This window comes from Sardina pilchardus, chromosome 9 (genome assembly GCF_963854185.1).
Source record: "Sardina pilchardus chromosome 9, fSarPil1.1, whole genome shotgun sequence".
Classification (NCBI taxonomy): Eukaryota; Metazoa; Chordata; class Actinopteri; order Clupeiformes; family Clupeidae; genus Sardina; species Sardina pilchardus.
This window is the reverse complement of record NC_085002.1, coordinates 27,619,968-27,644,502: the sequence shown is the minus strand read 5'-3', so window position 1 is coordinate 27,644,502 and position 24,535 is coordinate 27,619,968. Positions and strand designations below refer to the sequence as shown.

General features: G+C 45.7%; 2 protein-coding genes across 4 annotated transcripts; one reads left to right on the top strand and one right to left on the bottom strand.

Annotated features, from left to right (window-relative positions):
- The first annotated feature begins 1,923 nt into the window (after nt 1–1,923).
- On the top strand, nt 1,924–3,995 carry manbal (mannosidase beta like). 2 transcript variants are annotated; one of them, XM_062544523.1, is made up of 3 exons: nt 1,924–2,062; nt 2,452–2,606; nt 2,909–3,995. In XM_062544523.1, exons 2-3 carry the CDS (start codon nt 2,454–2,456, stop codon nt 3,020–3,022), a joined length of 267 nt encoding a protein of 88 aa, XP_062400507.1. In that variant the 5' UTR covers nt 1,924–2,062; nt 2,452–2,453; the 3' UTR covers nt 3,023–3,995. The 2 variants fall into 2 exon arrangements, with proteins under 2 accessions (XP_062400507.1, XP_062400505.1); XM_062544521.1 differs by having other exon boundaries at nt 1,926–2,062; nt 2,433–2,606.
- A 26-nt stretch (nt 3,996–4,021) lies between these two features.
- LOC134091838 (nuclear factor of activated T-cells, cytoplasmic 2-like) lies at nt 4,022–24,140 on the bottom strand. 2 transcript variants are annotated; one of them, XM_062544520.1, is made up of 10 exons: nt 23,777–24,140; nt 22,068–23,052; nt 20,703–20,871; nt 17,379–17,581; nt 16,330–16,502; nt 16,043–16,183; nt 12,447–12,502; nt 10,425–10,557; nt 8,296–9,109; nt 4,022–4,447 (listed from the first exon to the last, which is right to left on the bottom strand). In XM_062544520.1, exons 1-10 carry the CDS (start codon nt 23,913–23,915, stop codon nt 4,441–4,443), a joined length of 2,820 nt encoding a protein of 939 aa, XP_062400504.1. In that variant the 5' UTR covers nt 23,916–24,140; the 3' UTR covers nt 4,022–4,440. The 2 variants fall into 2 exon arrangements, with proteins under 2 accessions (XP_062400504.1, XP_062400503.1); XM_062544519.1 differs by having other exon boundaries at nt 8,324–9,109.
- Nucleotides 24,141–24,535: the final 395 nt, after the last annotated feature.

Sequence of the window (24,535 nt, the reverse complement as noted above, 5' to 3'; positions counted from 1 at the left end):
TTTGGCATGCTTCGCTCCTTTATGATAAGGACATATCATTGTCGAACATAACATCCCCTCTACAGCAAATCCATAAGGCTTTTTGTCATCCCTGTGTAAATCAAACCGTGAACAGTGTTGAATCCTCAAGGGCACCACATAAAAGGTCTACATAACAGATTTACTCCATGTGTTATCAACTAGCAATCATAAGAAATAAAGGCCTTTTAACTACTCTCGTCTTGAGTGGTCTGTGGGTAATGCCGCTCCATTCCTGCACCACATGGGCTTCATTCATTATACACCTTAGCTGTCCATCCGTGTGTGTGTGTATGTGTGTGTGTGTGTGTGTGTGTGCGTGTGTGTGCGTGTGTGTCTCCCACTCCCTCCTGCGTCAAGAAATGAGTCAATAATTTTTGACGCTCGCCCACTCCCTCAGAGTGATGAGCAGTGGTCCTTTAGTTACAGTATTATAGTTAGTGTGGCTTTATTTGCCTTTATTTGTTTTGGAGGACACCTCCCACTGCCTGGTACTCAATGAATAGCCAAATAAATTCAGATTTGGATTACATGGAGTGACACTGTATGAGAAGGAACTGTGGGAAAATTACAGTAAATCATTATTATAGCGGAAGATCTTCATGTGCAGAATGTATCCAAATTATTGTCACAGATCATAAATATTTTGCAGTCATTGTACCAGCTGAAGTGCAATGACTAAAGCCGACAGGGAGTATTCAGACACACTGAAAACAAAAAAGTCCTAAGTAGACCCTGTGGGAACCTAAACTCGTTCCTCTCTAAAACATTCCCCATAAAACACATTGGATAGTTATTTGGGTTGAGTTAATCAGGATTTAGTCTACTAAATAATATCGGTGTAGCCTAGGCCTATGAAACATAATTCAGGCTATCATGAACTAAATCAATGGTTGTTCCTTGAATAGACACCTTCATGGTTCACGTCACAGAAAAAGTGCACATGTCGGAGTCAAAAAGCATTCCACCTCATTGAATTGTGTGTGTGTGTGTGTGTATGTGTGTGTGAGTGTACATGTATGTGTGTGTGTGTGTGTGTGCGCGTGTGCGCGTGTGTGCGTGTGTGTGTGTGTGTTTGTGCGAATGGGCTTAAACGTCAATGAAACGTCAAGAAAAATGCTTATTTGTACTACTTTTTTTTGCATGTTTACACACTGCTTGTGGACAATATAGCCGAAAATGTCGGGATAATGAATCTCTGGCCACTTTCCAACGACAATCGCCATTAGCTAAAACTAATTTATTAAGGTAGGCCTACAGTATGGTTCACAGCGCTTGGGTAACACATTGACTATTTGCTGCACCATTTTTCTGACCCCATGCTGTGCACGCACCCAAACAAGTGCTCTGGATGATTATTACAAACACTGAAGGGGTCTATTTAAGTATTCACTATGAACTTCTCAAACTAAACCATTCTCAATACTTTAGGGACAGTTTCCCGTAAGAGTAGGCTAATGCCTAGGCCTCACTAAACACAACATTAATGGAGATTTGCTTAAAGAGGATTAATCGAGTGGAATGGATGAATCGAGTAGCCTATTATACTGTGTTCTCTGATGTTACAACAATATAAAATTTTAATTCATAAAAAATAAACTAAATTGCAATTTTACAAGCCCACTTAAAACCTTATATTTAGGCTGGGTATTGAATTGCCTCATGGTACCAACCATGCCTCATGTTCATGATAGCTCTTTGGTTATGCACAATCTCTCCTAATTCATCAAAACCAAGACAAAAATGATTCCATTCTATGTCACCTTTAATATACAGTAGGCCTATGTTCAACGTTTTAAATAATATAATGATGGTTGGATGAGCTCGGGAAACCTGCAGACTAGTTATGTAGCCTCCGGGCCACATGGTGGCAGAAATCAATCCGGAGGACAACACAATGCGAATTTTGCAGACGTCGGAGCGATGAGCTCATTTCCGACTCTAACCTAACGTTGACGAGCTTTCTTCATCACTTGGATTCACAAAAAGCTGTTTTTATTTAGTTTAATGTAATCCTGTGATTCTTTGATAGAAGATAAAGGAGGTATGTGAGCCTAATTATTTCTCACGGCAAATGCATTTGCATATTTACACGAAAGGCATGCTACATTAGGCTGCTCCAGACAGCTCGGGATTAAACTTCACATCAGTTATTCAGTAGACATTAGCTAAATTAACGTTGTATGTCAGCTATTTGATGTGACGTTCATGCTAATCTGTGGCTAAATAAGCAATTCTTTGTTACATTGTGTTAACATTACCTCTCTCTCTCTGTCTCTGTTTGCAAACTTTAGAGATTAAGCTGTTGTCAACATATTCTTTTTCAGTCTTCCTTGATTAATATTGTTTCACAATTAACTCTTGCAATCAGGACAACACGTTTCTTAACTTTAAATGTTCGTTATCTCACGAAGGCGTTTATCACCGTTCTAGTCATGTCGGCGGCGGACTTGGATCTGTCACCGCCGGAGGTTCCCGAGCCCACTTTCTTTGAGAGTCTTCTCCGTTATGGACTCCTGCTCGGGGCTATCTTCCAGCTAGTCTGCATCTTGGCTGTGATAATGCCCTTCAACAAGAGCTACGAACAGGTGATTTTTCTTTATGGTGTAACTTTCCAATACTGATATCTGGAAAACGCTTGCAATGGGTTTGTGTTAGTTAAATTATATCTCAGTGCATAGACCCACCTTGTTACAACAAGTTAGACTAAATCATAGTTGTTTTTGTGGCAAACATGTTAAAGGTTGATATGAGTAGGCCTAATGTTGTTTTTTAGTGGCTAGATTATGTGTACATATAATTTGTATGTCCATATATTCATTCAATAAACTCTGAAATTCACTCTTCAATTCCTGACTGATCTAGCCTATTTACCACCCTTGGTTTTCAGGAGGAATCTGCAGAGAAAAGTGAAATGAAAGCAGGAGACCAAAGCAAGAAGGCCAAGGGGCCTGTTCCTCAAGCCCGTCAGAAACCCAAGAAAGAGAGTAAAAAGAAGAGATAAGTGTGCGTGGGTGTGTCGGTGCACACACACACTGTGTGAGTGGGTGTGTCTGTGAGTGTGAACACACTAGGGGGCTTCGACTTGATGTAGCCGCCTGCAACCGTCTTAAGATGGTTACGTGACGTGATTATGTCTGAGATTCTCATACGTTTTGAACCATGATGTACAGTATGCACAATTCAGGTTTGAAAACGTATCAGAATTTCAGAAATAATCACTTTATGCTGTCAGTTTAAGACAGCTGCAAGCGGCTACATCGGAGTCGAATCCCCCCTACTGTGTATGTGTGTGCGCATGTGTGTGTATTTATGGTCCTGCAGTTAGACAGGCTTGGAAATGCAGCAGTTTTTGCATTAATCGTTGATCTAAATACCTCCATGACGAGGCGCGCTGCAGCTCTGGCATCAACCAATGCGGTGCCATTTTATAGTACGAATTATATGAATGACCACTGAGGAATACTTCTTCAGTGCAAATGTGTGTACTGTGGTGCTTTCAGCTACAGGCAACACTCTTGGTTAACACTACCAGTGATGCATAATTACACCGTGACATATAACTTATCTGTGACTGGTGGACATGTCAGGCTAACGAACATAGAAACTATTGTTGTTTAAATGCTGACAAAAACGACAGAGTTGATGTGTGAGCAAATCTTGACAGTATGGGATGCAACATGTCTTTTAACACAGACATCATGTTTTTTTTGTCTTGTTTCGTGTGTGTGTGTTTTTTATACATTTGTATTAATCTCTTGGGATATCATGAGGGTGTTTGGGCCACTGCTTAAGTTGCACATATGGTGTGCGCCGTCAGTTGGGCCTGTGTTGTTAAATCCAAATTGACCACTACATGTAATAAAGTATTGTTCATCAATGTAAAATCCTGTTGATGTGTGATCATCTCTTCTGATTGAATGTATTTAATGTTAATGTGGTATGATCTAATAGATCAATCTAAAAATGACTCATAACAGTACTGATCACATTACAGATCAAATTGTTTTTGGTTGATATTTTATTAAATCTCTCAATTTATGACAGACTGTAAGAAGAATTTTGGAAATATCAATACATGTGTGAAAAGTTACAGACACCAGATTATTTATTTAATGTACAGTTAAATACAGAATGCAGATGTCCTACTATGTAGAGATCTTATCCATACAAAAACAAACTATAAAAAATTGAAAAAATTATGAGAACTGATATTTACTTCCTTGCACTTGGAATTTAAGGCATAATTTCATGTTAACTTTAATAAGATATGTGGTAGACAAAGATTTAAGTATATAAAATAAGAAAGTACAGTGAAAAGAGGCTAGAAGATGTTTTAACATTTTCTGAGGTGCATCCTGGGGACTGTTCCTCCTTTACGTGTGCTCGCGCCCGAGGACTGGCATGTCCTTCCGAATGATGTCATTGACTGTGGACAAAAGTAAAACAGATTAAGGATGCCCTCACTTAAAGTGACACTTCACCGATTAGCATTAAGCTTTGTATCTTTAGAAAACCAATCATGTCTTTGAATGGTCGAATGAAGTTTGAATGTAGATTTCAGTGTTGGACTTGCTGCTTTCAATGATGTAAAAATCATAATTTTACATCATTGAAAGCAGGAAGTCCTATTCATGGGTTTCATTGAAATCCGTATTTCTCCCATCTCAAGGCAAACTGAGGGAATGATGAACGACCATTCAAAAACATGACATGGTTTTCTAAAGATACAAAGCTTAATGCTAATCGGTGAAGTGTCCCTTTAAAAAAAATAATTTCAAAGCTGATTATTGTTTATTAGTGAGTCTCATTGACTGGACAAAAGCAACACAGATTAAAGATGCCATCACTTCATTTTTTTTTTTCCAAAGCTGATTATTGTTTGTTAGTGAGTTTGCTCTCTGATGACCATCTGTCAGAGACAGATAAGACATCTTGTGTCTTTATGTATCTTTGTGCTATGTATGTGTGCCTGACTACGAGGCAAGTTTCCCTCTGGGACAATTTAAACTTAACTAAACTGAACTACCCCCTTGGTTGTTCAGTTGTGTGCACTGCCCCTCTTTCACCACTAGGTGGTGGCGTGAGGCCGCATACTACCCTGTCTCCAGGCAACCGTGGATGCTTAATTTGGTGATGCTTCCTGTTGTTGCTCAGGGGAAAGTTGTAGTGGGCTATAAATGGAAACTTTCTCACCCATCTATAAATAGGAGTGAAGCAGCGGACACACAAACACACACACACACACACACACACACACACACACACACACACACGTTAAAGGTGCTGTATTTGGGCTCTGAATGGAAACACTGGGATGAGTGGTGTCTGTCGTAGCGGTTCACATTACAGCTGCCACCCACACCAACACACACAAACACAAACAAAGTATTTGCGGTGTCGCTCCATGTGTGTGCTGGGAGCTCCTGCAGTCAAACGGTCTGAGCCCCACAGGGTGAACAAAACGCTGGACTAACCAGGGAGATGAAAGGGGGCCATCTTGGCTGAAAAGTAAACTTCTATTGAAAAGAACACATTTCCTCGATTCAACCTCGTATATAAAGTGATTTTCAGAATTCTACTTTTGGCTCACATGGCATTCCTTTGTCATGCGTTTATCTAAGTATGGGTTAATGCAGTGTGTGGTGCAGTGGGGTATGTGTGTAGACATTGTGTACTTGAAACACAGTGTACTCAGGTATGTGTTTAAACATTGTATACTCAGGACAGGTATGTGTTTAGACACTACTCAGGTATGTGTTTAAACATTGTGTACTCAGGTATGTGTTTAAACACTGTACTCAGGTATGCGGTTAGACACTCAAACATTGTGTACTCAGGTATGTGTTTAAACATTGTATACTCAGGACAGGTATGTGTTTAGACACTACTCAGGTATGTGTTTAAACATTGTATACTCAGGACAGGTATGTGTTTAGACACTACTCAGGTATGTGTTTAATCATTGTATACTCAGGACATGTATGTGTTTAGACACTACTCAGGTATGTGTTTAAACATTGTGTACTCAGGTATGCGGTTAGACACTGTACTCAGGTATGTGTTTAGACACTGTTGCTCACTAACACTTGGTCACAATTAACTCAGATGCGAAGGCGTCTGTTACCGTTATAGCAGTGGAAAATTCTCGAAGGTGGAAAAAGAGAAAGGTAGTCTCACTGCTGCCTCTTGCGTCATCTAAGTATTTCCCCACCTCTCACCTTCTACTGTGTGCGGCTGAGCTGTGAACACTTTAGATCTTGCGGCAGATCTGGCAGATACCTGACACGGTAGACTACGTAGCGAGTAGAGAACAATCCAGTCATTGTAAGCGGAAAAAAAAGAAAAATAGCCTAATAGCCTAATAGCCTGAACGAAGTAATGACAGTGTTTGGGAAAACTGCAGAGCTCCATCCCAGATAACCAGGTCTTTATGTATTGCAGATATACATACTGTACTACCTGTGTGTGTGTGTGTGTGTGTGTGTGTGTGTGTGTGTGCGTGTGTCTGACTTTGTATAGGTTAAATAAGGCACTACAACATTTGACATGCTAATTCATTGGTATGAAAGTGTTTGTGAAACTTGCATCGAGTTTCATCTCAGATAACCAGGTCTTTATGTAGTGCAGATTTACATACCTGTGTGTGTGTGTGTGTGTGTGTGTGTGTGTGTGTGTGTGTGTGTATGTGTGACCAAGATAGAGAGCTTGTTTGTGTGTCTGACTTTGTAAGGGAAAGGGAGACAAAGAAACCTATCGGTTAAATAAAGCACTACAACATTTGACTCGCCATTCATTCATTGGTATGAAAGTGTTTGTGAAACTTGCAGAGAGTTCCATCTCAGATAAACAGGTCTTTATGTACATCATGTAGTGCACTGCAGATTTACATATCTCTGTGTATATGTGTGTGTGTGTGTGTGTGTGTGTGTGTGTGTGTATGTGTGACCAAGATAGAGAGCTTGTTTGTGTGTCTGACTTTGTAAGGGAAAGGGAGACAAAGAAACCTATCGGTTAAATAAAGCACTACAACATTTGGCATGCCATTCATTCACTGGTATGAATACTTTTGGGCTTGGCTGTGGGCTCAAGAGAGAGTGTGTGTATGTGTATGTGTGTGTGTGTGTGAGAGAGAGAGAGAGAGAAGGAGAAAAAGAGTGTGTGTGAGAGATACAGAGAGATGGAGAGAGTGTGTATGTGAGAGAGATACAGAGAGAGATAGCGAGTGTGCAAATGTGTTTTGAGGAGATCAATGATGCGTCCTCAGTGACCTTGAGTGCTGGCTGTTGCGCGGATACAGAGCTCAATATTTACCCGGGTTTGCTGGGGCCTATTTAAAGTGCTGACCCACATACAGCCCACCGGCCAGCGCCAGCAGAGCAGACCAGGAGCAGGGACGAGCATCGGCCCCACTCACTCACTCTCTCACACACACTCACTCATATATATATATACACACACACACACACACACACACACACACACACACACAGCTGTCAACTGCAGACTTGAACCAGTCACCAAGCTAAACCTTCTGAAGAGGTCTGCCTCATGCTTGTGTGTGTGTGTGTGTGTGTGTGTGTGTGTGTGTGTGTGTGTGTGTGTGTGTGTGTGTGTGTGTGTGTGTGTGTGTGTGTGTGTGTGTGTGTGTGTGTGTGTGTGTGTGTGTGTGAGAGTGTGTGAGTGTGAGAGTGTGAGAGTGTGAGAGTGTGAGAGTGTGAGAGTGTGTGAGTGTGTGTGTGTGTGTGTGTGTGTGAGTATGTGCGTGTGTGTGTGTGTGTGTGTGTGTGAACCGGTGTGGGTTCAGGATGTGGTGTGTATACTAAATTTAATTCAAGTTTACATGTTGCAATAACAAACACACAGAGTGTGGGAGAGTGGCTGTCCCTGCAGTACCCCCTGCCCTAATATGGGGCATGACGGAGGATACTACAAGCATTGCTCAACAATCGCCACGGTAACTACAGCTGATGATACACAAGGCAACTGTTGTAAAGATGAGGGTGTATTGCTGTGCTGGTTAACGTTATGATCATCTTTAAGACCTCCACTTTTGTAGTTTTGCAGAGATGAGCGTGTATTTTTGGCAGCTTTTAAAGGATAACTTTTGCCAGAATGCATCCCAGGGTGTTTTTGTGAATGTGAAATTATGCTTTGAAGTGAAAGTTTGACTCGGGTACATTCACAAAAACACCCTAGGAGGCCATTTTTGCGAGAGTTATCCTTTAATGTGTTAAGAGAAAAAACGTTCAGACTTTTAAAAAAAACGTTCCCGACCTGCACAAGCACCCTGCTACACACCCACCATCATCCAGGTGGTCCAGGTACTCCTGCTTCACCGTCACCCGGCCTGGCATGGCTCCGCTGGGCATGGCTCCGCTGGGCTGCCCTGTGGCTGGTTGGAACCCCTGGTGGTGGTGGTGGTGCTGCTGCTGGTGGTGCTGGTGTTGGTGGTGGTGCTGATGCCCATGGCTCTGACGTGGCAACGCCGGAGCTGCAGCCCCCATCTGCCCGTAGCTGCCCGCTTGCACGACACCCCCGGGCACGACGCCGGCATCGGGGAAGCGCGAGGCGGCCTCCTGGAAGCTGTTGCTCATGACGACCCGGTGGTGGGGGTGGTGGTGGTGGTCGGCCAGCGCTGACCCGCTAGACGCCCTGGCACCATAGCCGGCCGCCATGCCCAGGTGGGCGATGCCCGAGCCCTGGCTGTGGCTGTGCTGAGTGGCCATGCCAGCCGACATCCGGCCCGGGTAGCTGCCCGCCTCCAGGAGGGGCTGGTACAGCACGGGGCTGCTGCCCAGGCTCCTGGCCTGCCGGTACACGACCGGCGGGCACTGAAGCTGGTACTCGGCATCCCGCTCACTATAGGCACTGTGTATGGCAGCCTGCTGCTGCTGCTGCTGCTGGTGGTGCTGGTGGTGGTTGTGGTGATGGGCAGACAAGACTGGCACAGCGCAGCTATCCAGGGGCATCTGGGAGGTCAGGGGGTGAGTGTGGCGGGACGAGGGGGACATGCCCAGGATCTGAGACACGGCGCAGCCCAGCTGCCCGAACTGGAACTCGTCCACCGGCTCCGTCTTTATGAACGGCACTGGAACACAACACACACACCACACACACACCACGCGCAAGTTAGACACTCTCCACCTCAGACCGAGTACAGTACGTCTCACCACCATGAAGAGTTATTTTACAAAACACTATATCCACCATTTCAATCCATTTTCATTAATATTTTTTATTTTTTATTTTGTTTCCCAAATAATTTCAGTGGAACTGTACTGGATTATTTTTAGTTGATTTATCTTTACTCAATCAAAACAAAACAACTGCATGTTTATTGATATTACCTGAAATACACAATTAAATAACATGACTTATTGAATGGATTTATAGCGTTTTGGAAAAGAGCTCTTCATATGTAAACAATACATTTTATACGGAAACAAAAGGAAAATGCTCCCATTCTCTCCTCAGCAGGGACACACAGTTGTGCAGTGTGTGTAGGTACAGTATAAATAATAAATAGTCTGTTGTAACATCTGTGACATGTAGTGGACTAATAGGGCCACCTACTCTGCTAATTAAGCTCTTTTTCCATCTCCCCTCGAGCATAACAATTGAAATTTACCTTTCAATTGTTTTGCTCGAGGAGAGGTGAAAAATGAGCTTGATTCCCCAAATGGTGGATTATCCGTTTAACTGTAAGTATTCACCAATCTAGAACGGGGGATAGTGGATAATTAGTCATTTGTGAAATAATGTAGTGCTTGAAGATCGATGATCTATAATCTAGGTGTATGCTGTGGATAAAAGTGTATTTACAGTATATTAGAGTTTTGTGTGTAGTGGGTTAGTATGCACTAACCAGTAGAGGTGCACTGAAATTCTGGGCCAATGCCAATTTGACCGATAATCGATGCCAATACTGATATTTTTTTTGTGGCAGAGAAACCAAAATATTCATCATAAAAAAATAATTATAAAGTGTAGAATTGATAGTCGATAGGTTGATACCAGTCATCATCAAGGCAAATGGCAGCCGCTAGTGATGTAAGCAAATATGTTGATGCATCTTTACTAATACACTCTGAAAATGAATGTGTTGAAAACAACACATCTCTGTGTCAGGTAAGGACTACACAGTTTGTGTTGTTTCCAACGCATTGCTTTTGTTATTTGTTACACAAGATGTGTTGAAAATAACACAACTCGTGTTCATTTTTTAACACGTCTCTGTGTCTAGATAGGGACAACACAGCTTGTGTTGTTTCCAACACATTCATTTTAAGAGTGTACTGTAGGTAAATGGAGTAAGCAGTGGATGAGAATGTGTGAGGGCTTGAGAGTGTAGGGAGCCACGCAGCGCCTGCTAGGTGTACATGTGCATGCGGTGAGGGGCTCACCGGTGAGAGGAGTGTATGTGAAGTGCTGGGGCTGGCTGCGTTTCCTTCTCCCGTTGAGCACGTAGAAGTTGACTTTAGCGGGGCGGTAGATGGCGTGGTCGCGATAGGGCGGGATCTCCACAAACAGCATACTCTGAGCAGGGGAAACACCACAGCCATGCGTCACACTGGGGTCTGGTGTGGGTCTCGTGTGTGCGTGTGTGTGTGTGTGTGTGTGTGTGTGTGTGTGTGATGAGAGAGGGAGGGATATAGGCAGGTGTTCTGCTTCTGACCACTCTCCTCAAAGCTGTGTACTCAGGGCCATGAGTACGAAACCACACAGGCCACATTAGCGGTGCATCCCGTCAGTCTATCAGTAACCTGAGGTGCACTCAAATCTGGCAAACAGTGGCCAACGTTCGAGGTGAACATGTTTTCTTTGAACAGTTCAATTTGAATGATTTGGTGCTAACATTCCATTCTAAAGGTAATTGCATTGTTGCCTTCGTCAAACTCGCGTCCAGTTCCAGTGTATGTTCGAGGAGAACTACTATACCTCCTCAGACTGTTTGCGATTGTTTGCGAACGTTCGCCAAACACTCAAGGCTAAGGGAATACTGTTTGCAAACGTTCGCCTACAGTATGTGTGCAAATTTGAATGCGCCTCTGAACAAGGCAAATGGGGGATGCACTATACGTAATATCCATTCATTCAGATGCAGAAGACAAGAAGCAGAAATATAGTATTAGCGATTCTTTTCCTCTTGCTATCGTGGATTGCGCTGTTACACCCCACTACACAGCCACATACGACCAAGAAGGCAAAAACTAAGTAACAGGAACACACTAATCGGCGGGAGTAAATCCATAGTAATCCATAGTAAACTAAGGAGTGAGGCTGCCAATATGGCTGTGCCCGCGAAGTTTTCACGTCATGATCCCGAGCCCTATTACGGTAGTACTAGAGAGCACTTAACCTTTACATCCAGTTGTAAGTGCCCACTCTAGTGGATGGATGCACCTGCACCAGGCAGTGTGCCAGTTGCACACTCTCTCAAAGCTTGTGTCATCTACAGGATTGTGTGGTGTGATAAAATCACCTCATCTATGCAATAAGCTTGCTGTTATCAGCATCTCTTGACATATCACACATCTCAGTTGAAGTGGGGGGGGGGGGGGGGAGTTGAAGTGTTCACTATCAGACTGTAAACATACATAATTTGAGAGAAATAAGCCTTTTGCAGTAGACAAAATCATATTTACGGCCCCAGCCGTGGCGCGACTGGCTGGGGCACCTGCACCCGGGTTCGATTCCCGCCCCGTGGTCCTTTCCGGATCCCACCCCTACTCTCTCTCCCACTCATTTCCTGTCATCTCTATACTGTCCTGTCCGATTAAAGGCATAAAAAGCCCAAAAAATAATATTTAAAAAAAAAAAAAATCATATTTACATCCATTTCTTCAATTCGTGGAAAAATGGTGAAAAGATGTAGTCCCCTTATATAACTTCCACTGGTACACTGCCCTTGCGAAATAAATAATGAAATACTACAGGTTGCTGGCTTCATGTACTGTACGCAAAGTATTAATGTACTAGTATTAGCGTACTAGTATTAGCTTTACCCCATTAAGTACATTTGCCTGATCAATGAATAACCAGACGTGCGTGACTACCTTTCCTTTCCTTTCAAAAAACATTAACTAGGCAGGTCTAAAAATAAAATAGCTTTTAAATTTACATTTTCGAATAGAAAGTACAAATTGGTCATTAGTAAAAGTGTTATTTACATTTGAAGTAGGCGAATAAGAAAGGGCCCAGGCTTCATTCTGATGCTTCCTGGTATGCTGTGCGACCTGTGCACACTGACAGCAGCCCTGTAACCTGCCTGTGTCTTTGGAATGTTAGTGTTGCGTAACGGAAACCCCCTCTTTTGATGTGTGTGTGTGTGGGTGTGGGTGTGGGTGTGGGTGTGGGTGTGGGTGTGTGTGTGTGTGTGTGTGTGTGTGTGTGTTTTGGTGTTTCGATTAGCTGCATCTACTCACAGCCTGGCTCTTGTCTCTATCCACAGTGGCCTCGGACTCCCAGATCTGAAGCCCATCTGCAAAGCACACACACACACACACACACACAGACACACAAGCACATGCCGTTACCATAGTGTCAGTGATCAAACTGATAAACTCATGTGCCTTATCAATGTTAAAAGCAACAGAAGAGATGGAAACATGGATAACTCGACACGAGTGTTATCTCGCTGCGGTTCTCTGTTACACCCCGGCACCTGCCTGCTGTGAGATGTAAGAAGGTACAGAGTGAGTGTGAGTTTGTGGAGCCTGTGGAGCTGCTGCTGTTGTCCTACTCTCTCTCTCTCTGGGCTGAACCACTGACAGTGTGTTTCTCTAAGTGGGTCAGTTCTGGCAGTGGAAGCGTGTTGTCTGCTGCCTGTCACCAAACGTCAGGTACTGTACTGTATGTGGCGCTTTGCATGACCTGCCTGCAAGCAAACACTCTTCCACTCTTGCACACACACATACACACACACACACACACACACACACACTCTTCCACTCTCCTGTCTGCAAACACACACACACACACACACACAAACACTCTTCCACTCTCCTGTCTGCAAAAAAGCTGCCACCGCTGCGTCATCTCACACGGCCTACAGCCTACGCACACGCACACACACACACACACACACACACACACACACACATGCACACACACACACACACACACACACACACACACACACACACGTTCACCTATACACACAAATGCGCGCACACACAAACTCAGACTAAGAGGAAGGGAAGGAGCGTCGTGCTTGTAGATTGTATCTCTCCCCATCAAACCACATCCTCTAACACTGCTCACCTACCCGCTAGAGGCAACACGCAGCGACAACAAAAAACACCCACTCTCCTCTCACACTGTATATGTCTGTTTGTGTATTCTGTGTGTATGTCTCTGTAGGTGTGTGTGTGTGTGTGTGTGTGTGTGTGTGTGTGTGTGTGTGTGTGAGAGGAGGTTACATGCAGCAGTGACAAAAAAGAAAAAGAGAAAAGAAAAACGCCCACTTCAGTTTGACATCAAACTTTCTAAACTCTCAATAAGGCAGAGAAACAAATCCCATAATAAACAGTGGATACGTATCCTCCTGTCTGCTGGGCGCCACTGGAAAATCACATGCAAATTGTCCCGCTACAATCCCCCCCCTCCCCCTCCCCCCCCCCCCCCCCTCTCCCCCATGCTCTGGCCAGGAGGTTGGCTTATACTCTGAGGGTCTATTTTGCTTTATCACGTCTCTCTCTCTCTCTCTCTCTCTCTCTCTCTCTCGATCTCTCTCGCTCTCTCTTGCGGTGTGTGACCCAGTTGTGGTCACTGGCAGACAGACCACTCTGGTGTCTAAAGGTGTGTGTGTGTGGGTGTGTGTGTGCGCGCATGTGCATGTGCATGTGTGTGTGGGTGGGGGGAGGGTTGGGGAGGGTTGGGGAGAGGGGCTTGTTGGCTGGCCCACTAGATTCTGTGTGTGTGTGTGTTTGTTTTGAGTGTTGTTTTCCCCTCAGGTCTTTAGGCGTAGAGCCTGGCGAGGTGAGGGCTGCTTTGGGTAACGGGACGGGAGTGGCTGCTATTGTGCAAACCATATGCCCTCTCTCTCTCTCTCACACACACACACACACACACACACACACACACGCAGACCTTTATGCTTATCCCTTCCTCCTCAGCAGCGTTAAGTCCTGTCATGCCGTGCGAGTCCCACTCGCATGCTTAGACACACACACACACACACACACACACACACACTGCAGTCAAAGTAGAGCCCCAGCACATGCACTCATGGCCTGCAGCCTTTCTGACGACATGCAAACGAGTCAGAAAATACAACCTTAACCAAATGCCATGCTAATGTTGGCCTGGTGCAGTGCCCTGGGCACAAACAAACTGACCGGTCCCTCGCTCAGACACACGGCAGCTGAGCGCCACCCTCGCCCATAAAAACATCATAAACGTGCAGTGCGCCTAAGAGACAGATGGAGGCATGAGGCCTGGGCAAGGGCGATGTGCCAAGAGCCAAACGCATGCAGAGAATCTCAAGAGATTAATGATGGAATTCAAGATGGAATTTGTTTGTCAACAACAACAACACCACCACCAACACTGTAACATTTTCAAGTCGTGTCACATTCACAGAGTTATAATGATTTACTGTGATGATGTTTTGACTCCAAGTATTGGCCTGTATAGTGAGTCTGGTGTCTATGCAAATTTCACTCACAAAAGTAATCCAGTTTCCTTACAGTGGCTGTTTCTCTAAGTCGAGGATCCTCTAGGATCCGTGCTTGGTAGGGAAGAGCCCTGCCGAGTCAGATCGATCAAAGACGACGCAAGGCTTCTTCACAGCATTCGGAAAAATCACGGTGGAACAGACTAACGAGTGTGCAGGAAGCCCACTTCTTTTTGATAAACAATGAATGCGCCACTGTCAGTCTTGCCTGTCAGTCTTGCTAAGATAAACCACAGAGCAGCAACCAATAACCAAAATCCTAAAGATAAAAGTGCATTAATTAACTCCCAATCACTGTCATTGGAAGGGATTTAAATACTCGTCCTACTGTAAATGCCTTCTTTACACGATTAAGGTGTGTGAGTGGCTAGAAGTTGTTCAAATGACCTGAGCCCTTACTTCATTTAGGCTACTTTACACAATGACAATAAGACAATGTGTACATTTAATCACATAGTGAACTGCCTTGTTTTAGTACAGGTTTCAAATCCTCCATAAATGTGCGCACAGGATTGTGGATGTTTCAAGGACACTGAGGATACACACAAGCATCCTCGAAAATTCTCAGCCAAATGAGGGACTTTGTCCTTGGTAGAATGTGGTAGAATTTGATGGATGCTTGATAATGGAACAGCAGTTCAGTGGGACTCGATGATGTCACATCCTTCAAAGAGCAGCCTTGAAGGATCCCTGTCCCGTCTGAGTCTGAGACACATCCTGTGTGAGATTCTGGCAGGAGTCAGAGCCGTAGATAAAACAGAGTGGCGACACTCCCATAGACCTCCACAGGAAAAAAATGTCAGTGCTTTTTCCAGTCTATTTCCTCGTTATGGGACTTTTGGAACTATTTACAGCCAATCGCTTGGTCAGTAGTCAATGAGTTAATTGATTACACCTTCCAGCATCCACAAGTACAGCCCACTCTCTCTGCAATTCAGCCATTCAGCGCAGGTTTTTTGGCCCTTCTGATCGTGTGGCGGCAACATCAAAGAGTGTCGCAACTCTCTCTTTCTATGGCTCTGGCAGGAGTTTGTTCATTGGTTGCACTGAACCAGCCAATGAACCCGTCTGTACTCCTGAAGCAGCGTTGATTGGCTGGAATCATGATTGACTCAGTTTGACTCATCTAGTTCTCTGATTGGGTTAGAATTGTGGACTGCACCTTTGAAGCCAATTGTTTTTGTGTGATAAACCTTTGTGACCATTTTCCTTCACGTAGACTTAGCCTAGTCTTACAAGGAAGCTACACCACTTCCGTTACTCGCCTGGTGTAGCTTCCATGTTGGACTAAATCTCGTCGTTAACGTGTCATGTGTGAGTGATGAAGATGAAGAAGCTGCTCACCGTGGGTCTTCTCACTGAACACCACCTTGGAGTCCGAGGTGAAGTTCTGGCCCGTCAGGATCATCTGCTGTCCGCCCAGAACCGAGCAGTGGTCAACATCCTGACGCTCCACGGCCGGCAGCTCGTGAGCCGAGCGCTGCGCTGCTTACACACACACACACACACACACACACACATGCAAAAACTGGCATAGACTGGCCATGTATTGGCCATGAGAGAGCAAGAGAAAGAGAGAGAGAGAAAGCATGTGTGTGTGTGAGTGTTCGTTCACCCACACATGTACTTACAGCACTCTATAATCTGTGAGGCCACCTGTAGGGAGACCCACTGTCCTCCCGGCTGGGGCACGTGAACCCTAAAGACCAGACGCACGCGCGTGTTCTTGCGCCCGATGTCTGTCTCGCCCTTCCGCAGCTCGATGTCGGCGTTGCGCAACTTCAGGATGCCCGCACAGTCGATGCTACAACACACAAGAGACAGCCGTCCATCAGTCTGCAGCCAGAGAGGTGCGTTCAAATTCGCAAACATAGGCGAGTGTTTGCATACGTTTACAAACGGTCGTCTGTTAGCCTTAAGTTTTCGGCAACAATCGCAATCAAAACAGTCTGAGGAGGTAGCGCTCCGCAAACATATAGTGGAACTGGACGTGAGTTTGACGAAGGCAACAATGCAATTACCGTTAGAATGGAATGTTAGCACCAAATCGTTCAAATTGAACTGTTCAAAGAAAACATGTTCACCACGAACGTTTGCCACTGTTTGCCAAATCTGAGTGCACCTCAGAACAGTAGATCTGATCAGCACAGCAGGACCATTGATAGACCCCACAACTACAGACTAGCCTAGTGAGGGCTCTTCTGTGTTTACAGTATGTGTCTTTATGTGACGGTGCTTTATCCTCTCTCTAGTTATCAGCTAAACATACAGTACGTAGGAAACCCTCTTGTATTTCTCACAACATTGACCATCTGCCAGAGTGCCACAAAGATGTTATCAAAGGGGTGTGTGTGTGTGTGTGTGTGTGTGTGTGTGTGTGTGTGTGTGTGTGTGTGTGTGTGTGTGTGTGTGTGTGTGTGTGTGCGTGCATGCATCTGTCTATGTGTATTTCAGTGTCCCACTGGATAGGATATGTGTTCATGTCTGGTAAGTATATTGTAATCCATATTTTGTGTATTTGTGTGTGTGTGTGTGTGTGTGTGTGTTTGAGAGAGAGAGAGTCTGTGTGTGTATTTCAGTGTCCCACTGGATAGCATATGTGTTTATGTCTGGGAAGTATATTGTAATCCATATGTTGTGTATTTGTGTGTGTGTGTGTGTGTGTGTGTGTGTTACTCACACTGCTTTCATGTTGTCTTTGGGGTCCAGTGGAATCTCCAGGACCTTGGTTCCGCTGATGATCCTCTCGTGACTGGACGTAGTGACGGTCTTGCCTGTGATGCGGTGCACCTGGTAGAAGGCGTGAGGCTTCAGCACGCGCTCGTCCGCTGTGCCAATGTACACCTGCAGGGCCAGAGGCTCGTGCCCACAATACCCACGCAGCTGGCATAAAAAAAAACACACAGTCAGACTGGACCGAGGCAGCATAGAAAATATAATGATTCACACATGCCATACGTAGATAGACACCATATTAAACAATATGAATATATTGATCCATACAATACATATCACCAGTCGAACTTTAAGTCTTTCCAAATCTAAAGTAATCTGTGCTATGTGTGATTTTATCAAAAACATGCATCATTACGTGAACGACACTCCAATGTCCCCTAACCAAATACCTACAGTGTACATGACTCCTCACAGAGCCCGGTTCACCTTAATATTGTTTGTATAACATGAGTTCATTCAAGAGCAAAGACAAACTTTGGGGACAGCTATCACACTTCCCTGTCAAAAGATTCCATTTGAAATGTTTTAGTAACAGAGAGGCAGGCTGAATGGCCCTTGTCTAGATAAACCAGATAAAACACCCTTTGAATTCACAGTAGCAAGTGTGGCCATTTCAATATCTGTTGTGTCAAATGCTGCATTTGTCAATAAAATCAATTTTAAGTCATAACAACAGTGAGGATCTTTATTTTGCAGTTAGTTTGTAGTTGCTCTAAACATTACTGAAAATCATCTGCTACACCTTACAGATGTGAGAGAAGTATTTCATCAGACACTTGTCTGCGCCATTGAATACCGGTGAACCAACAGGTTTCACTTTCACATACAGGAAAAAAAGACTTGATTTGGATACATGAATCGGTGGAGGTCAGGCAATACTGTGATGTCTCTGACTGTAGCAGACAGAGAGGTGAGTAGAATAGCACGGGACAAAGGCTTGTAGACTGTTCATCGTTCTGTCAGTCTTCTTCAGGAAAGCCACTAAACCTTGAGCCCTACAGGCTTCTAGACTGCTATGGTTATGTTTATGGTCATTTAACAGTGAATCATTTCAAAAAAGTCGTTCTGTCAGTGTTGTCTTCAGGAAAGCCACCACACCTAAAGCCCTACAGCAACACAACATCCAGAATGCAACACAACAAAGGCCCCTAAAAGATGGCTATGACTGAACAGCATAGTGTACCTGTAGCACAACAAGCTCAGGGCTATAGGGTGCTGCTCACCCTAAACATGGATTCCTAACACACACACTTAAAGTCAATTCTGCACATCTTTTAGTCTTCCAATATCTTTTTTGTTTACCTCATCTGTAAAACTATGGGCATTTATGTACAAATTGCCATTTTATGGTACACTACAGTTGCATTGGCATTTACTGGAAGCTCTACAGTGTTTTTTAAAAGAAAAAAGAAGGGGCCTACAGAAAAGACCCATTAACCGTCAATACTCTTCACCACCCAATAAACTGTATCTGGGAGAGAGGGTGAGTGTGTGTGTGTGTGTGTGTGTGTGTGTGTGTGTGTGTGTAAGAGAGAAGGTGAAAGTGTGTGAGTGTGTGTGAGAGAGAGAGAATGAGAAAGAGATAGCGAGAGAGAGAGAGCAAGAGAGAGACAGAAAGAGAGAGAGAGACAGAAAGAGAGAGAGAGAGAAAGAGAGAGCCTTGGGCTGGGTTGAGTGGGGACAGGCAGCGAGGTGACCCAGATAGCTGGGTCCAATTCTGATCCAGTTCTGGTGCGGAGCTAGCTGTCAAATCCAGATGATGCCAGGGGCGAGTCAGCTCCGGGCCAGCTCCAGGCCGGCTCCGGGCCACATGCGGGGGAGACTTGTGTGCTGTTATCTCTCGGCAGACAGATGGAGTGGTCGGAGTGGAGGATGTTCATTTCCATACACCGAGTCTGTTTGCTCTCTGCTCCTGCGTGCTGCAGTAACAGGGAAACGCCCTATCTCTCTCCCGCATCTCACACAGCCCTGAATGGGCGCTGGCTCTCCCTCACTCCTCCTCCCATATCATACTCGCTCTCTCTCTCTCTCTCTCTCTCATCACTCGCTTACTCTCTCTCTCTCTCTCATTCTCTCTCTCCATTCAATTCAAGGGTTGCTTTATTAGCATGACTGCAGGTACAGTATTGCCAAAGCACAATTAGAACAGTGAAACAAAACAATTCAAACATAACAACAGTAGCATGTAACATGAAAAACCGTGTGTATACACTCACTTTCTCTCTCTCTCTTTCACACAAACACACACGCGCGTGCACACGCACACACTCACTCTCTCTCTGACTGACTTCTCAAACCACAGCCTTCTTCATATTTCAGCACGATATCAATTTTTAAAACTCTACCAGCGTGACATTGGCAGACATTTCTGTGTTTGCATTCCCAAACTGTTTACCATGTAAAGTAAAATATGAAGTCTTATGTCACAATAATAAGGTAGAACGTCTGTGATCACAACCACCACTCCTTTTGATCTATTAATGTACATCAGTCTCTCTGTCACACGTTCACTGTTGTTGTCTTTCTAACTGTCCTCATCTCCCCCCACATCTATTTCTCTCTCTCTCTCTCTCTCCAGTTCTCTCTTTGGCTCTTTGTCCATCATCTCTCTCCTCACACTTTCACTGGCACTCTCTCCGTTATTGTCTTTTTCACTGCTATCATCCCCTTTCTCTCTATGGGCCCAGAATGATGGGGTCCTTCTCTTACTCTCTCACAGGCCCAGGGTGGGAATGCACATCAACACAGCTCTCTGTGTGTCTCTCTCTCTCTGTCCAGTTCTCTGTCTTTGTCCCTATCCACACCTCTACCTCTCTTTCTCTCTCCAGTCCTCTCTCTCTATCCCTGTGGTGTCTCACCTGCACCCTGGGAAGCCCCCAAACAGCACACCTAACTGCTTAACACCACTTCTAGAAGAAACTCAGTTTTTCCAGCTCTCAAAGTTCCCCTTGTCCACATCACTCCTTCACATTCTCTCTCTCTCTCTCTCTCTCTCTCTCTCACACACACAATTCAATCCATTTTAAAAGTGCTTTATTGGCATGACAAATTGTTAGACATTGACAGACATGACACACACACACACACACACACACACACTCATTCTCTCTCTTTCACTCATTCTCTTTCTCTCTCTCTCTGTCTGTCTCTCACCTGGACAACACCTAACTACCTAACTCCGTTTTTTCCAGATCTCAAAGTTCCCCTGTCCACATCACTCCTTCACATTCTCTCTCTCTCTCTCACTCTCTCTGTCTCTCTCTCTCACCTGGACGACGGGGTGTCCTCCTGACGGGGCTTTGACCGCTCCGCGGCTGCCCTCGGTCTCGTAGTGGGCGCGGTGGTACTGTTTGGGCTGCACCTCCAGCAGCAGCTCCAGCTGGTCCACGCTACTGGGCAGTCCCCACTCCAGAGAGGGCAACGAGGCCACCGGGACACTGTCCAGGGGGGGCAGGAAGGCATTTAAACGCACGGTTCTGCTTTAGACAGTTCCCCAAACCCATCGCAAGAACAGAGGCGGACGTCCTGGGAGCCAGAAAGTGAAAGTGCCGCCATTCATTCTGTCTACCTGTTCCACTTGTGTACCTGTACAGCACAGGTGATACCACTAATTATCTGATCTACCTGTCTGATTATTAGGATGAGCTGGTTTATTAAAGGTGAACTATGCACGTCTTTTTAGCTTAATTTGCCTTAACTGATCAGCTTTGGAGTCATTGGAATGATTATTTGACTTATTTCGGGTTGAATGATGGCTATGAGCGGAAAAAACACGCTTGCAAGCTTGGGTCAGTGGCACTGACAAACAGAAAGTTTTGCAGCCTCGAGATCATGCTCATGAAAAGGCAGACTGACCAATTGAGTAGTGTTGTAAAACATACACGCTAAAGCTGTAGGGAAAGCTCTGCAGAGAAACCTGCAAGCATAAAAACCAGAAACGATGAAGAAATCGCCAAACCTGCATAGTTTAAATTAAATGGTTGGAAAAAACACTTGGCAGCAGGACTTTTACTTTCTGAACCCCGGATGTCTGCCACTGCAAAAGAGTGACCACTATCACCGGTGTGGCAGGTCGAGACACTACAGCATTTCTGGCTTTTCATGTTACTACCTTACCTTACACAGGAACAATCCACAAATACAAAAACAGTGTGGGATTGGAATCGCAGACATGGTTTTAATTTTTCTGATGACCATAGCTGGTGTGCGGATGTTGGTTATGCACCTACTGTAGGCTCTTCCTTGTGAAAAGGATTTTAAAATGTACAGTGTCAGTAAGTGAGACCTACTGGGCTAGAGAGAGGTCTAATGATGTCATTCAGCCAGTGACAAACCACATCCCCAGTGACAGACACAGCTGGTGTGTGTATGTGTGATTCTGCTGAGGTCATTTGTGGTGCGTTTGTGTTTGTGTGTGTGTGTGAGGTGTCATCTCCATCCTGTCATACACACACACACACACACACACACTGGCTGGCTGACAGTGGCCACGTACTCCCGTGCGTCTCCACCATGACCATGATCCCGACCGTGTGTGCGTGTGTGTCTGTCTGTGTGTGTGTGTGTGTGTGTGTGTGTGTGTGTGTCTCTCTCTCTATGTGTGTGTGTGTGTGTGTGTGTGTGTCCCGCCTACCTGCACACACCGTGGGGCACCTGAGCGGGCCAGCCAGGTGAGATGACGTAGTAGGTCTCCAGGCCGACGGCCGGCTCCGGCTTCATCTCGTGCTGGTAGTGCGGGCCGCCCTCGGGATGATGATGATGCCCCTCCTGGTACACGCCGCTCGCGAAGCTCCCGCGCACCATCTTCGTGGGCACCGGCTTGGGCAGGCTGCCACTGAGGCTGCTCACCAGCTCCAGCTCGTCAAACCCGCCGGGACCCCCCCCAGCGGCGGCGATGTGTGCGACGGCACCGCCACCGCCACCGCCACCGCCAGCCGGCCTGGAGTCGTAGCGGTCGTCCGGGTGCGGCGAGGGGCTGCGGGAGCGCGGGCAGACCCGGCCGGGGTTCTGGTACTGGTCGTAGGTGCGCTTGCCCTTGGGCGAGGCGGAGCGGGAGCCGGGGTGCGGCGAGGAGGAGCGGCGCTCGGCCAGGAAGGTCTCCTCGGTGATGCTGTTGCGCGGGGAGGTGGTGGGGGAGGTGCGCGGCGAGCCGGCCGTGTGGAGGCCCTGCAGCCGGGGGCAGAGCTCGGGCAACGCCGTCGGGGACACGCACGGAGACGTCCAGGGCGAGCAGGCCTCCGACCAGCTGGTGGACGAGTTGCTGCTGGCCGGGCTCAGGCACTGCGTGGTGTCGCCGCGGTAGTTGCCGCTGTCGTAGTACCCGGGCACGGTGAGCGTGGGCCGCGGGCCGATGTCCAGGGGCTCCGTGTGCGAGTGGTCGTGGGGGTGCAGCTCCGAGTAGGTGATCTCGATGCGCGGGCCTCCCGGGCGCAGGGGGTGCTCCAGAAACTCCCCCAGCTCGGCCTCCAGGCTGGGCAGGCCATCGGTGGTGCTGGGGCCCCCGGGGTGGTGGTACGGGGAGTCGCACAGGGACTCCAGGCTGTAGGGAGTGTGGTTCTCCTGCAGGCAGGACTCTGGGCTGAGAGCGTCCTGGGCATCTTGGCCGTTTGGATCCTCCCCTGCACAGACGGGGAGAGTAAAGCCGTCATCAATCACACAGAGGTAGACAAGGGATATCACCCACGTACTGCATGTCAATCACACAGAGGACAAGGGATATCACCCACGTATAATGTATATCAATCACACAGAGGACAGGGGATATCACCCACGTATTAATCACACAGAGATAGACAAGTGATCTAGCCCAAGTATACATGTATTAATCACAGTCACAGGTTGCACAAAAAGTTTAGTAGAGTTAAAAATCGTAATATGTACTACTACACATAGGCTACTCTGGCAGGGCGCAGAAAATAATATAGACTTACATAAAATACATTTCTTTCAGTATATAAATCAGAACTGACCACTATAATGTAATGTTTTTGTTCAATTATATTCATCTGTTGGCAGGCCAGGTGTACACTCAGTCGTCAAAGTCGTGGTTTAAAAAGTGTATGCACAAAGAACTCGATGAAGTGAAAATCTATGACGGCTACACACTCACTTCAAAAGTCCCCTTCATAGAACAAAAGTGGCGCGAGCAATAGGTTACACGTGAGAGAAAAAACGCTCAGTCTACCTGTAAAATAAACACCCCTAGGCTACTCTCTAAATGTGTTCTATTTGCCATTTGCTTACGCACATAATTGGCCTACTATAAGTTGCGGCACACATTATTTTTGTTGTTGCCCGAGTGTGATGTTCCTATGTTTAACTGAAAATGAAGTCTGCACCAACCTTGTTCATCATCATCATTTCCTGGCGGGTTGTAGAGAAACAGGTGGGGAAAGTCCAGTTCTTCTTGACCATTCCCTTGTGACAGGTCATCGGGGAGCCCTGAGGTTGGGGGGTCCCCTTCATAGTAGACTGAATTCATTTGTCCCTCTCCAATATATTTTTACGCAACTGTGAGAAGCAATAGAAATAACGAATAATGTTGTAACGAATAGCCTTATTAATAGAAATGACGATGGTACGCCCTTCAATGTATCCTGAAAGTCACAACGGCTTATCCAATTACACCAAAATGATTCGCGCAGTTAAAGTCCCAGGGAATTTCGTCGGATAATTTCAGAAGTCGTGCATCCAAGAGCAAATTGAACGCATCAAGTGCGCGACAGAGTGAGCGCGAGAGCGAGAAAAAAAAATCGCACAGCAACTTCCTGTTCGAAAAGAAAGGATGTTCTAGTGAAACAGTTGTACATCGCTTTTTGTACATTAGCGGTTGGCCCCACTAGGCTTATAGACTTTCTCTCATTCTATGAATTTGGCTCATCAGTCAGTCGCAAACGCAGTCTGAGAGTTCTGAGAATAACTTGGCCGCTGTTTCCTGTGAATGTGAACCATGCAGTTAAATAAAAACACCGACCGGCCAAATTCAAGAATAGGCACATTAAGGCTTATTATTTCGCTGATTTATTTTCCGTCAGGTGTACGCAGGCGTATAGTGTTTGTGTAGTAATGCATGATTATAAACTATTTGCATAAACTTGGCTA

What these genes read in the sequence shown, in the direction of transcription:
- manbal (XM_062544523.1), top strand. Translation starts at nt 2,454, where the DNA reads ATGTCGGCGGCGGACTTGGATCTGTCACCGCCGGAGGTTCCCGAGCCC. An exon ending in TCAACAAGAGCTACGAACAG is followed by an intron (nt 2,607 to 2,908) that starts GTGATTTTTCTT and finishes CTTGGTTTTCAG; the next exon opens with GAGGAATCTGCAGAGAAAAG.
- LOC134091838 (XM_062544519.1), bottom strand. Translation starts at nt 23,915, where the DNA reads ATGAATTCAGTCTACTATGAAGGGGACCCCCCAACCTCAGGGCTCCCC. An exon ending in CTCACAGATTATAGAGTGCT is followed by an intron (nt 16,184 to 16,329) that starts GTAAGTACATGT and finishes GTGTGTAAGCAG; the next exon opens with CGCAGCGCTCGGCTCACGAG. An exon ending in CCTGGACCACCTGGATGATG is followed by an intron (nt 4,448 to 8,323) that starts GTGGGTGTGTAG and finishes TTTTGTCCACAG; the next exon opens with TCAATGACATCATTCGGAAG.